The sequence below is a fragment of the Panthera onca genome, chromosome B2, assembly GCF_046562875.1.
Source record: "Panthera onca isolate mPanOnc1 chromosome B2, mPanOnc1 haplotype 2, whole genome shotgun sequence".
Classification (NCBI taxonomy): domain Eukaryota; kingdom Metazoa; phylum Chordata; class Mammalia; order Carnivora; family Felidae; genus Panthera; species Panthera onca.
In genome coordinates this window covers 104,217,633-104,232,668 of record NC_138343.1, presented here as the reverse complement: position 1 = coordinate 104,232,668, position 15,036 = coordinate 104,217,633, and the positions used below count along the sequence as shown (strand labels likewise).

Genomic DNA, 15,036 nt, shown 5'->3' with positions numbered 1-15,036 from the left:
TATCCCTTCTTCAATTTTGAGTTAGAAATTTTTTTTTCCCAATTGTGCATTTTTTTTATACACAATTTCTCCATTTATTCTTTGGCATGGGCAATAAGACATTTAAAAAGTAAGCTTTTTTTTTAGTGATATCCACATGCAATGTGGGGCTTGAATTCATGACTCCCGGGATCAGAGTCATGCTCCTCTTAGCCAAGTGCCCCAAATATGTTGTAATAATTTTTATATTGGCTTAATATTGAAAATGCTGTATTTTAAAATTTATTTTTTCAAGTAAGCTCTAGGCCCAATGTAGGGCTTGAACTCATGACCTCGAGATCAAGAGTCACATGCTCTACCAATTGAGCCAGACAGGTGCCTCCCTTAAAAAGACACTTTTTAATGAAAATATCTGCTAAAATGCTTGTCTGTGTTGGGAGCCATAAAAGGAAAATTACATCTTAAGAGAAATAAATACCTTACCAGTGAGTAGGAGCAAATTTAATAGAATAGAAAGCAAAACCTTTATCTACTTTGGTTTGGGGTTATAATTCATAATTCTTTAATATTCATAATTCTTTAATAACTAGTAGCAGTTAATTCTTTAAAAGTCTTTTCCTTTAGTTTATTCTTTAACTATCTAGCTCATTTCCATACCTAATATGATGGGAAGTTTGTTTCTTTTCAGAATAACAATCTTCAATTAACGGCTCTAAGAACTTCTCTCTTAGGGTTACTAAAATCTGTCATTGGTGATCTGACCAGTAGTATCTGCTTTACCAGAAAATTTGTTTAGAATGCAGAATCTAGGGGCACCTGGGTGGCTCAGTCGGTTGAGTGTCCGACTTCGGCTCAGGTCATGATCTCAGTATGTGAGTTCGAGCCCCGCGTCGGGTTCTGTGCTGACAGCTCAGAGCCTGGAGCCTGTTTCAGATTCTGTGTCTCCCTCTTTCTCTCTCCTCCCCCACTCACGCTCTATCTCTCTCTTCTCAAAAATAAATAAACGTTACAAAAAATTTAGAATGCAGAATCTAAGGTTCTACACAGACTTACTGAAACAGAATCTCCATTCTAACAAGATCCCTAGGTGGTGTGAGTGTGCATTAAAATCTGGGAAACACTGATGTGGAGAGAACAGCAGGATTGAAAACCTGATAGAAGAACAGAAGGCATTCATTCTGGCAAGGCCAGACTAATGGGCATCTGGAGGGATCAGAGTGCAGATGAAAAGGTAACTTAGCAACCAGATTCAGAATCGCCTTAGATGCTTCATGGGGTGGGGAGCCAATGAGATTCTGTGTGTATGTGATTAACTATACTGTATGCCTGACAGTAAGTAATAAGTGACTCATATAACATATGTTTAAAGTTATTAAAATATATTTAAAATTTATATTTAAATGAAAATATGTGCCAAGTATTTGAGGGCAACAGGCAAGAGATGGAAGAAAGGAGAGATATAAAGTAAGGGCAGGAGCATGAGGTAAGAGACTCACAGGGAAGAGAGTAATGAAGGCCTAATGGGAAGGAAACAGAGAGCAGAGAGGAGGTAGTTTAAACAGGACTTGATGTACAACATGCTGGATGTGAAAGGGCGGAGACACTGGAGGTTTATAGCTGGGGGGCAATTCACTAGATAGTCAAGTAATGAAGATAAAGATTATAAAGGGGCCAGCGTGTACGGTTGCACTTTCTAGGAGGAAGGAGAATATCAAGTCTCATTTCAGAGCTGTGAGCAGGAAGAAATGTGGTATGAGGCTCCAGGGAAGTCTCAGGGAAAGATTTCAGAGTGTACTGGTGACAGCTGAGGCCAAGAAACCAAAGATAGCAAGTTGGGAATCACGGTTTTCAAACTGAGGGCAGGAAGATGGGTAGCTGACAGCACAGGGGACACAGCAGTGAAAAAGATATCGTCACTCTCCTCAATGAAGTTACAATCTTGCAAGATGGACTCCTCTCCTCTCCACCTCTCCACCCCCTCCCTCCCCAGGCTTTTGCACTGGCAAAAAGCCGAATCACAGCGATGGGGCAGGATGCTGCATATTTTGCCTAGAAGGAGGCACTCAGCCCCCGCCTACTCGGACGCAACTCTCCCCCTTTCTTGTCCCCATGACAATGGATGACGTCAGGCCTGTGCGACAGCTGCAAGGACACGCTCACCCAGCGCCTTCCATCCCAGATGCGTCCTTTGCCTTATTTTACTTCTACTTTTAACCATTTGGAGCAGTGATTTGATTTACATGACACTGGAGGTTACCAGAACAGGCTGACATGACTTGCATGATACGATAACATTAACAGCCATATGGAGGATGGGTGGTTTGAGGGTTACAAGGCTGATGGGGGCGGGACATCAGTTATTAAGTACCGTCATACCCAGTAGTGATGTGAATGTATCAGTTCATACAAGGGATGATAAGGGCAGTGGCAGGAATATGGTAGGTGACCAATCTGAGAAAATTGAAGGCAGGTGTGATGTGAAGGGGAGAGAGTAACACAAGATGACTGATTTTCCTGGTTTGGGTAAGATCTGTTGGAAAAGTTATAATGGAATTACAGAATATGGGAAGAGGAGCATGCCAAGATTGGGGGGGGGGGGGAATTAATGAGTTATTATAAGCACATCCCAAGTTTCCTGCAATGCTAGGGCTGTAGGGTGTGGAGAATTTAGAAGGCAGATAGAAATATGCCTCTGTAAGTCAGGGGAAAAGTGAGGTCTAGAGATAAGGAATTGGGAGTCACTCATATATAGGTACTAGCTGAAACCGTCAGAGTGGTAGCTGAAGACAGCAGGAGAAGAAAGGAAGGCTAAGATAGAATGCTGCCAAACATTAACCTTTAAAGAGAATGTGATACCATGGATATTAGTTCCAAACTGACTAAAAACTCATGTAGACACTTTATTATATGAAATGTAGAATGCTTCGACATTAACATTAAGGAAAACTCCGTTTGAGAAATAGGTGTGAAGCTTGGAAAATATGCCATTTAACCAAAAAGTTCACTGAACTGCATATACAGGACTGAATCAGACTTTTCTCTGGTTACTCTTCAAAGGAATAAATTTATTTGTCTTAAACATATGGAAGACTTTTTTTGTTTAATGGAAATCAGTGAATTCAACAACGATGGTCAACAAATTTTTCCTTTACTATTGTTAGCAATCTTTAGAAGATTACATACTGATTTAGAGGCTACATTTGTGTTGCTGTTTACTTATAGCTATTATTAACTACATAGTTTCATTTGTTTAAAAAAATTTCTTTTAATGCTTATTTACTTGTGAGAGAGAGACAGAGTGTGAGCGGGGGGAGCGGCAGAGAGAGAGGGAGACACAGAATCTGAAGCTGGCTCCAGGCTTTGAGCTGTCAGCACAGAGCACGACGCGGGACTCGAACTCACGAATGGTGAGATCATGACCTGAGCCGAAGTCAGATGCTTAACCGATTGAGCCACCCAGGTGCCCCATAGTTTCATTTGTAAGAAGATAATTTTAATAACTTACTTTGTATTGATTTTGAGCACAATGAATATCTTACTGTAATAAAATATTTTGTTAAGAGAGAGAGAGAGAAAGATGAGGGGAAACCAGCAGTGGAAACAAAGTAGTTACAGGTAGGCAAAGACTCAGAATCAGCAGCAAAACAAACACTACAATACAGCATCATGAATTAGAGAATCTTTTTTTAAAAATTTATTTATTTTGAGGAAGGGGGGGGAGTGTGTGTGTGTGTGTGTGTGTATGTGTGTGTGTGTGTGTGTGCAGCAGGGGCAGAGAGAGGGAAAGAGACAGAATCCCAAGCAGGCTCTGCACTGTCAGCATGGAGCTCTATGCCAGGCTCGAACTCATGAACCCTGAGATCATGACCTGAACTGAAGTCAAAAGTCAGACACTTAACTGACTGAGCCACCCAGGCACCCCAAGGGCATATTTTGTTCTTGTAAACTGAAGACATGAGAATATGCATATATGTCCATGAAAATGGTCTAGTACAGTTGTTTTCAATGATGGCAATTTTGGACCTCAGGGCAAATTTGACAATGTCTGGAGACATTTCTGGTTGCCACAAATTGGGAGGTGAGATGATCAGAGGCTAAGGATGCTGCTAAGCAGCCTACAACATATAGGACGGCACCGCCACTCCCACTAACAAAGAAATATCTGGCCCCAAATCTCAGGAGTGCAACAGTTAAGAAACCCTGGTCTAGCAGAAAGTGAGAAAGTGATGGTGGTTTTTATATACTGGTTCAATGTCTCATATAAATCATTGCTGTTAAGAAATAACATCAGGGATTCAAATAATACTCTTTCTGTTAAACAAACAAACAAACAAACAAATATTAAATGTTTCCCTCCTCTTCACAAATTTATATTTAAACACATAACTAAGTACTCAACAATGTTTATTTTTATCTGCAGGATCTTTGTATTTTCTTCCAAGAAAATCTATACCTGTTCTATACCTATTATAGTACGTACGTTGTTCTACAGAGAGTTTTATTAAATTTTCACACACACCAGTAACAGAAAACAACGCACATTAAAAATACACCAAATTTTTTAATACACTGGGGACCACAAATGTATTAACTTATGCTAACAAGTTACTGCATTTCTGCACTATGTCTGTTTAATTGAAAAGTATCGAGAGACAGAAGGATGAACTGTTTAAAAACTATTATGTAGAAGGGGCGCCTGGGTGGCGCAGTCGGTTAAGCGTCCGACTTCAGCCAGGTCACGATCTCGCGGTCCGTGAGTTCGAGCCCCGCGTCAGGCTCTGTGCTGACAGCTCGGAGCCTGGAGCCTGTTTCCGATTCTGTGTCTCCCTCTCTCTCTGCCCCTCCCCCGTTCATGCTCTGTCTCTCTCTGTCCCAAAAATAAATAAAAAAACGTTGAAAAAAAAAAAAAAAAACTATTATGTAGAAGAACCTATCTGCAGTCTGGTTTCTATCTCCGTCATTCTCTCTGTATCTCACATATAAGCCCATGGCTTTAAAATATCCTTCTATGAGTTAAGGACTCTCCCAAATTTATACCCTGACCCTAAAGCTGTTCCCCTTGGACTCCACGCTCATCCATACAATTTCCTAATTGTTAGTCCCCGCTGAAGAATTTGTAGGCATGTCAAAACATGATTTCTTAATCACCACACCACCCCATACAAACTTTTCTTCTGTAACCTTCCTCACGGCTACATGAGGATTCACTCCTTTGCTCAATTCAAAAAAAAAAAAAAGAAAAATCAACAAGTCATTTTTGATTATCTTTTCATCTGCTGCTTCTGAAAGCATCACCAAGTCCTACTGTCCATCTCCACAATGCATCTTAAATATGTCTCCTCTCCATCTCCAGTACTACCTCCTCAGACCAAACTACCACGGTGTCTTACTTGGGACACACTTAGTGCCTGGTTTCTTCTTCCCTCTCTCCCCGCCTCCCTCCCTCCCTTCCTCCCTCCCCCTTTCCCTCCCTTCCTTCCTACCTTCCTTCCTTCCTTCCCTCCCTCCCTTCCTTCCTCCCTTCTTCCTTTCCTTTTTTCTTTCTTTCTTTCTTTCTTTCTTTCTTTCTTTCTTTCTTTCTCTATTTTTGGGAGTGAGAGAGAGAGACAAAGCACAAACAGGGGAGGGGCAGAGAGAGTGGGAGACACAGAAGCCGAAGCAGGCTCCAGGCTCTGAGCTGTCAGCACAGAGCCCAATGAGGGGCTTGAACTCAAACTGGAAGACTGTGATCTGAGCCTAAGTCAGGCACTTAACCGACTAAGCCACCTAGGCACCCCCATGGTTTTCCTCTTTCTATTCTTCCCACATTCAATCCATTCACCACCCTCAGCCAAAGAGCTCTCCAGATTACCCGTACACCTCAACTGAATGCTTCACATAGCTTGTGGAATAAAATTCAAACCCATTTTCACAGTGTATGAGGCTGCATGCTTCCCTAACTTCCCCGCCTCTCTCTTCCCATGAGTCGCTGGCCTCTTCTCCATCACTGGAACTGTCTCAAACTACTGCCACTCCTCCTCTGCTCTTCTCATTACCTGTCCCTCAGGTCCTGCCTGGTAAGTCACCTTTTCTGACTTTTTTGGACAGGCCTTCCCTGGTCAGCCCCTCTAAAGTGCCCTCCTGGTTTACTCAGCAAGCAGGCATTTCCTGTTGGTTTTTTTTTTTTTTCAGGCACATTCATCATGACAGGTAACATGGCCTATGATCATCCCATGCATTTATTCACCTGCTAAGTAGCAGTGTTTGTTTATGCATTTCTGTGAGGGGGGAAGAAGACTTGGTATCACTTGTATACCCCTGGTTGTATTTAACACAGAACTTTGCACCTGATTGTCAGCCAACAGGTACTTACGAAGTACCTGAATGAACAAATCTTAAATAAGGAAGAAACAAAATGTTAACTCACCGAGCGTCCAGAAAGGTCTTTGACTTGGTAAATGGGAGAAGAAACCAGGCTTCAATGCATTTGTAATCACAATGTCAAAAAGATCTGTAAAATCATTCCTAAAAAGCAACAATATTTTTCATAATTTTAAGAAATTAGAAAAAGTCCATATAAAATAGAACTTCATCTTTACCTATCAGACCACAGAATCATTTCTTACCTTTTGATTAACTTTTGCATGCTTTCTATATATTTTATACACAGAAATAGGAAGTGGTTGAGCAAAACTTTTCCTGACGACACCTTGAAGCATAAACGTAAGGGGAAAATGCGTATTAACTCGTTAACTCTGGGTGCGAAGCTGGCTTTCTCATGATGGTAATAGTTACAGTGAGTGAATTCAATGGCTTCTAACAACAAAAATATTCATGAGCTGTATCTTCAAATGTGGGCCCTGAACTCTGTCTCGATTTATTAGCAGGAAAAGGTATTGATAATTTTGTGTGTTACATGGGTCCTACAGAAAGCTAGCATGATCAAGTCAGGTGATATCTTTTAGAGTGTTCACATATGAAGAAGGCATCTTCTTTTGAAAATCAGTGTGCTCTTATAATGTGGTAATTTTTAGATAACAACAATAATTGTTTTTTGGCCTGTATTTAATACTACATTAAGGATCATTTGGGATGGCAAAGGGTAGATGGGATTCATTATAGCAATGGGGAAGACAGTAACTACAAATCTAAACTATGCTAAAGAGACCATAAGATAGGAAGAAAAACTTTGGCTATCTATGCTAATGACAAAGAAGGTAAGAGTGCTTATTCTGAAGCATGGTCCCACTATCAGGACAGCAAATAGTCTCACAGTCTGAGAGGCACTGGGCAAGGCATCCAGGATTTCCACCTTAATTCACTTCAAGGACCCCAGGTTTATGTATTATTAAAAAGCAGAAAATCTACTGGCAGATCTAAGTATATCACAGACCCATCTAAGCTCCCATGTGCTGAGGAACATGGACACCAGGAGGCTAAACAAGTCAGCCAGAGGTCAGTTGTGAGGGTTAAACTTGCTTCATACTCCCAGCAATTCCGTATTTGCTGAAATCCTAGGAAACGTTAGGGAGATCTAGTAGCCCATTTTAGAATCTGGCTCTGAGCATGGATATTCCCTGGTATTGCTCACAAGAATGACAGAAGTATTAAGACTTCCTGAAACTTATCAACTACTCTCATACTTCACCTGTGTTACGCTTATTTAAACTCCCCTCTCACACCTATGAGATACGATTGTCCCATTTTTAAGATGACGAAATCGAGGATGAGAGGTGCAAGAACATACCTCAGGTCTCAGAGCAAGTTGCAAGGTAGGCCTTGAACCCATATGTGTCTTAAGTCTGTGCATTTGTACTGCCTCGATTTTCAAGGATGTCAGGCCCATCGCCGGCTGTGCAAAATGGTGAAGTACACGGCTCCCCACTCAAATGGCTAGAGGCGCTGTACTCCAGGTCTGTATGTACCTGGGAGTGAAACCTACAACTCCATGTCCCTCAACAGTCATCCAAAGCTGAGAAACCAAATTCATGGAGCACTGCTTGAAGGACGTGTCGTTTATCAACCTTTCAGAACATCTAAAGCCCAGACCACTGGTGGGCTTTTAGCATCCTGGCCCCCGTTAACACTGCTTTGCTAAACTGTACCTGGGTGGTGTTGCTGTCGACAGATGTTGAGGGATGTTACGAGAAACAACTACGTCTCTCAGCATTGTCTAATATAAGGATACGGTCATGGTCGAGCACTTTTAAAACAGCATTAGCCTAATTTGTTATCCAGTATTGTAGAAGACCATGAAAATGGAATGACTCATTACTTACCCAAGAATATATTCACAGAGAAGTCGACAGTAATCACTGTGAGAACTTGTAATTAACAACAGAATTTTCCCAGCATTCTTTAGCTGTCGAAGCCACTTTTTCACAGATTCAGGACAAGTGTGTAAATATCTGCCTGGATCTCTCTTTATCTCTGGAAAATATATTCCACAGTTTTCTGAAAAATAAAAATGTCAAAGAGATTTTTCTTTAAAAAAATTGAGAGGAGGGGCCAACGTGGCAGAGAAGTAGGGGGTTCCCAAGTTCCCTTGTCTCTCCAACAAAGCAGTGTTGAAGCCAAAGGACTTTGAACTCCAAAAGTCCAGGAGACAGACACAGATTCACTTCTAAAAAAATTGTTTGACTCTGTATATTCTTCAAACAAGTTCATCTCTCTCAAAGCTATAGATAAAAAGAGAAAAACTTGATTCAAACATAGCAATGATGCCATTGCTAACTGCTTCTTAAGAATACTTCCTGTTCTGGGGAGTCTGGGTGGCTCAGTCGGTTAAGCATCCGACTTCAGCTCAGGTCATGATCTTGCGGTTTGTGAGTTTGAGCCCTGCATCTGGCTCTGTGCTGACAGCTGGGAACATGGAACCTGCTTTGGTTTCTGTGTCTCCCTCTCTCTCTACCCCTCTCCTGCTCGTGCTCGGTCTCTCTCTCAAAAATAAATAAACATTAAAAAAAAAGAGAATATTTCCTATTCTTTACTTAAGGACATGACGAATGAAAATGTCAACTGAGAATGTTGGATATTTGATAAGAACTGATAAACTATTGAAATAGATAACAGAGGTGCCTGGGTGGCTCAATCGGTTAAGTGACTGACTGTTGATTTCACCTCAGGTCATGACCTCATAGTTCTCAAGATTGAGCCCCGAGTCAGGCTCTGAGCTGACAGCATGGAACTTGCTTGGGATCCTCTCTTTCCCTCCCTCTCTCTGCACCTCCCCCACTTGTACACTCTCTCTCAAAAATAAATAAATAAAAACTTAAAAAAATAGATAACATAAAAAAGAATATAATCAGCAGGGTTTTTTAATTTCTTGAAAAAATGTTTATTTTCGAGAGAGAAAGAGAAAACATTCTCATGTGGGTGCAAGTGAGCAAATGGGGGAGGAGCAGAGAGAGAGGGGAACAGAGGATCTGAAACAGACTCTGCACTGACAGCAGAGAGCCCGATTTGGGGCTTGAACTCACGAATCATGAGAACATGACCTGAGCCGAAGTAGGACATTTAACCCACTGAGCCACCCAGGCGCCCCTAATCAGCAGTTTTGAGTCCGGAAAAAACCTTACTGCATTTGGAATGTCAATTAATAAATATTCTTTTAATCATTCAACAAATATTTGCTGAATACAAACAACAAATAAGTATTCAGATAATGCCCCAGAAAGGCATCTTTGGCATGAAGCCAGTGAGAGGGGAGCTGGGTTCTTCAGAGTCACAATTGTGTTGCAGATGGAATTCAGACTAGAAAGCCAGTCTAGTACAGCCTGTGAGAGGTGCTGAGATGTCAAATGGAAAAACCAGCTAGAAAAGGTCAGAAGGCACTGCAACTGACAGCAAAAGGACTTCAATCACTGAGCAGGGCCAGCAGGCGCTGACCCTTTGAGTCTTTAGAGAGTCCAAGGGGTCAGTCTGAGCTCTGGGACAGATGGTGCCAGTATCTCCAGAAGTTCTGGTCAGACCCACCCACAATGCTTGTCAGGGTGCCTTGAGAGTGGTGCATACTTAGCAGACACTTGTAGGTTTGCCTGAAATGCTACTAGATTCATAAAGTACTTCAGAGATATTGTTCTGTAAGGGGTAGCATTAATAAACAGAAAAAGAGAACCCAACTTCTTTAACTACTAAGAAAAGGACACAAGCATAAACAAAACCACAGGAGAAAGAGCTTGTAATGAATGATAAACTCTGCCATGGATGTGGGCTATACCTTTAATTCTGTACAGTCTCACGCACTTAAAATAACAGATAATCAAAGTTATTATTTCAAGAATAGCAGGAGGAAGAAGAGTCTCTAAGCAAAAAGCCAAAATGAAACAAAGACCAGAAATGGTAGCAAACACTGTTGTCTGCCTGCCCAAATCCCACCGCTTCTCCTTGGCTGGAGACACTGCTTTTCTATGAGGCTGCACCCTCTTCTGAGGGGCTGGGTGCTCAGGGAGGTCATGGGTCTCTATCAGTTGAACCTGTGTTGGTGATTCCTTCCACCTGCAGTGCAGTGAATTGTTTAGGAAGCGCTGGAGACCCGTGCCTGGTCAGTGGGACCTGAGAACTCTGAGACTCTCTGGAATCTTGAATATACCACCGAGAAGACATCTACATACGAGTATACGTCCCCTCTTCTACTCTGTGCTTTGCTAGGCTTGCACATTCCACCTAGAAGGGCAGCAGCTCTCCTCAACACAAAGCTCACGTCTGACATAACCAGGATGGCCAAGTGGAAATCTGAAAGGAACCGGGGTTCCTGATGACATCATCAGGTCTCTTGATTAAGACACTGAATGAACTAACCATTGCTGAAGGTACCAGCCAAACTGGGGACTTCCAATCACATGACTCAATTTAACAACCGCTTAAATATCAAGTATATCTCTTATTTGTAGCCTACAGTCCCTCTACTTAGAAAATGATATACTGCAAGAATTAATCACAACCAGACCAAAAAATAACAACCCCCACCCCCTCCCATGTTACAATATGAGAATAATATACAGACATAAAGAGACCCAGAACAAAAACAAAGGTCACACTCTTCTTGTGTTTTGCCATACAGGAACACTATGTAAATCTCTCTGATTTCTTAATATTGTACAAACTATGTAATGACCCTTAAATAAAAGTCTACAGAGAAGAGAAGGTAGTAGTAAGAAAGGGCTAATTTAAGGCAGAAAAAATTAATAAAATGAAATAGCTAAGAATTTGTTTGGCGAATGATTATCGAAGTAAAGGGCAGAGGCAGTGTCTCTCTCAGAATTTCCCAGAAAAACAAAGTTTCTATAGCAATAGAACTATTACGGGATGGAAAACAAAAGGTATGTGTATATAATGCTGAAAACATTTACATACTTAAGCATCTATATTCAGAAACGACAGCTGAGGGGCTCCTGGGTGGCTCAGTCGGTTAAGTGGCAGACTTCAGCTCAGTTCATGATATCGTAGTTTGTGGGTTTGAGCCCCGCATCAGGCTCTGAGCTGACAGCTCCAAGCCTGGAGCTTCGGATTCTGTGTCCCCCTCTCTCTCTACCCCTCCTCTGTTCACTCTCTCTCTCAAAAATAAATAAACATTAAGAAAAAAGAAAGAAAGAAACGACAGCTAAGAAAAAAGGCTATTTTTTCCTTAGCTATATGTGCTCAGTGCCATCTAGTGATCAAAATATGAATTACTGCTACAAAACTATTCCATTTCCAAATGAATAACAAAATAAAGCACGCACATTTAAATACTGTATTTGAAAATTCTTGCCTAAATTAGTTTCATTAGTTTTCTTTAGAGTTAATCCAAAAGAGTCCAAACATAATACTTTAGTTGGAGAAAATGACTCTCTGTGGCAATAATATGGGTGTCCTCATTTTGTTCACAAGACAGATTAAGGTGAACTAAAAAAGGTAAGTCCTGTACAAACAGTTGCCCAATAGTAGACTATGGGTCACTATTATTATAAACAATCACTGGCTGCTGTTGGGGAATATACAGGTATTTCTGTAACCTCAAATCGTTAAAGGAACAGGAGATATAACTACACAATACACATCCATCTTCTTTAAATTTTATTTTTATTGCAATCTAGCTGACATATAAGCATTGTGTAAGTTTAAGATGTACAATGTGTTGGTTTTCTGTATTTCTATATTGCAATATGATTACTACCTTAGCGTTTGCTAGTACCTCTATCATGTCACATAATTATCTTTTTTGTGGTGGGAACAATTAAGATCCAGTCTCTTAGCAATTTTGGAGTTTCTAATATAGTACTGTTGTCTATAATACACACTCATATTTTTATTGAACTAAATCAAGGTATTAAACCAAAGGAAGTTAGGTTGAACACACTACATTGGATAATAATGGTCTATTAAATTATCTCCTTGAAGTGACTGTAACCTCCTAAGGGTAGGGAGCCCGACTTTCTGCTTAGCATGGAACAGTCATTCAATGAATGAATACTTAAATTAGTGCAGGGGCAGACCCAGGGATATTTATGTTCATTAAAAGTTCAAAGTAATAATATGATTTGTAGCATATAATCTCACTGTGAATGACAAAAAATTGTCTTATTCATGTCCTGTCAAAGTCATTGTATCTAAATTACCTTCCATTTTTTTTACCCCTACTGAAAAAATCATGTTTAAATATAATTTTATCTTGATAAATTAACACTGACTGCACAAGATGGGGAATTTACATCTAAGGTAGAAGGAAAGGAATGGTCTTGTTTGTTCTCAACACACAAAGTCGCCTGTGTTTTTACTTAACTTTAAAGCAATTCTATTTCGCTGCCCCTTTATATAACTCATTTTCCTAGTCTTTGCATCCCTCTCACGTCCTTAGATATTTTCTGTATACAGATGGGATTAAAAGTACATTTTTTAAAAAGCTAGTTCTAAAGAATAAAAGTTTACTAGCCCTCTTATATTAAGAATATTGGTTAATAAAGAGTCATGAAAATAATAGCAAAGTGTTGCAACAATCTGATATGCACATAAAATGTGCTGCTTGTATCAAACATGACTGAGGATGTGGGGACCTCTTGTGGTTAAAAAAAAAAGCACAACTGGAACATTAAAAACACTTTTTTAGTTAAAAAAAAATTTTTTTTAACGTTTATTTATTTTTTGAGACAGAGAGAGACAGAGCATGAACGGGGGAGGGTCAGAGAGAGAGGCAGACACAGAATCCGAAACAGGCTCCAGGCTCTGAGCTGTCAGCACAGAGCCTGACGCGGGGCTCGAACTCACGGACTGTGAGATCATGACCTGAGCCGAAGTCGGACGCTTAACCGACCAAGCCACCCAGGCGCCCCAACACTTTTTTAGTTTAACAGACAATTGTGCCACATCACTATTTCTATTATCATGGAATAAGGAAGCATTTTTCTTGTTAACTGTGTCACTACTGTTCGTGTGATTTGTGGCGGGAGTTTTCAAAGCTCTTGGCCAAGGGGATTAGAGATGCTGGGATGCCAACACCTCCACCATCAGCCTCCACTTAAGGTCTGTTGCTCCCAATGCAGAGCATGATACAGGAGAGATTAAAATGTTTACAACCTTTACAAGTTACAGAACAGCATGTTAGTGAACAGCTGAAATGTTTAGTTCTAAACTGTTCAAATGAACCTGCTGCAAGAGATGATATAATTAATTTTCTGAAATTAATTACATTTCAGAAATGTACACTACATAAATTTGGGGCCAAGAGATGCTGAAATATTTTTTGAAGGATAACAGAGATAAGCAATCTCAGACCTTGTCTGATAAAGAGAAAGCTTTTATTTATAGAGGGCAAACGATGAAACAAATTTAATACTAGGACAGACCTCCTGTTTAGGGTCCCTTTATGGTTTTTTTCTATCTAATATATTTGTAAATAAAGAAATGCAGAATATCTAGGTTGAGTAAAGTGAAAATCTACATGCTAAATATAATGGTTGGTAAAGGACAACAAATAAGAATTGGAAAATGAAGTATATAATGTAATGAAAAATCATTTATAAAATTTATATTTAAACAGGATTTGACTTCTATCTCTGTATCGTGACCTACTTGGAAGATTCTGATTTAATTGGTCAGGGCCGGGGTGATGACACTGGTATATATTTTTTTAAGTTTATTTAGGTATTTTGAGAGAGAGAGAGAGAGAGAGGGTGCAAGTGGGGTAGGGGCAGAGAGAGATGGAGAAAGAGAACCCTCAGCAGGCTCTGTGCTGTCAGCTCAGAGCTTGATGTGGGGCTCAATTTCTTGAATTGTGAGATCATGACCTGAGCTGAAATCAAGAGACAGAAGCTTAACTGAGCCACCCAGGCGCTCTGACACTGATATTTTTTTTTAAAAGCTCCCCAAGTAACTTTAATGTGCAGCTAGGATTAAGGATTATTACTATAAGATCTAAGAACTAGGACTCTTGCTATTATTCTCTCTATATCCTGCCTTCCTCATTGTATATCATAGGCTCTCAGAGGACAGAGCTTCTTAATTTTACAGTATCTTTATAAGTTAACATACAGCCTTATACCTAATAGGCAATCAATACATATTAATTGCTGTTGATGTGTGATGTCACACATAGGCACACTGAATGAAGGACCTTGTCTGATAAAGAGAAAGCTTATGCTGGAGACCAGTATGAAGAGAAGGGAAAGGATATGAGGGTTGAAAATTTATAAATTAAAAAAAAATGCTATTTATTTTTGAGAAAGAGAGAAAGAGAGAGAGAGAGAGAGCGAGCAGAGGAGGGGCAGAGAGGGAAGAAGACACAGAATGGGAAGCAGGCTCCAGGTTCCCAGCTGTCAGCACAGAGCCTGACATGGGGCTCGAACCCACAAACTGTGAGATCATGACTTGAGCCCAAAGTTGGATGCTTAACCAACTAAGCCACCCCGGTGCCCCACAGGGGGTTGAACATTTAAATGCAAGAACACAGACAATGCTAAGGGAGACTGGCTTGATATGTTTGACCCAATAGAGGGGGTAGTAAATTATGCTGCTTGAATCTGTGATTCCCAAACCTGGGATCACAATGGTCTGTGTAGCACTTGCAACAAATATCCATTCCTGTGCCCCACTCCACAGATG

General features: G+C 40.5%; 1 protein-coding gene across 2 annotated transcripts in view; it reads right to left on the bottom strand.

The window, feature by feature from the left end:
* Positions 1–15,036, bottom strand: part of NT5DC1 (5'-nucleotidase domain containing 1) — a 138,999-nt gene that overhangs the window by 18,295 nt on the left and 105,668 nt on the right. For both annotated transcript variants that reach the window (XM_078447238.2, XM_078447239.2), the window contains exons 7-8: positions 8,238–8,412; positions 6,386–6,483 (exon numbers count right to left, since the gene is read on the bottom strand). In XM_078447238.2, the coding sequence (XP_078303364.1) occupies positions 6,386–6,483; positions 8,238–8,412 (273 nt within the window). The remainder of the gene's footprint in view (positions 1–6,385; positions 6,484–8,237; positions 8,413–15,036) is intronic.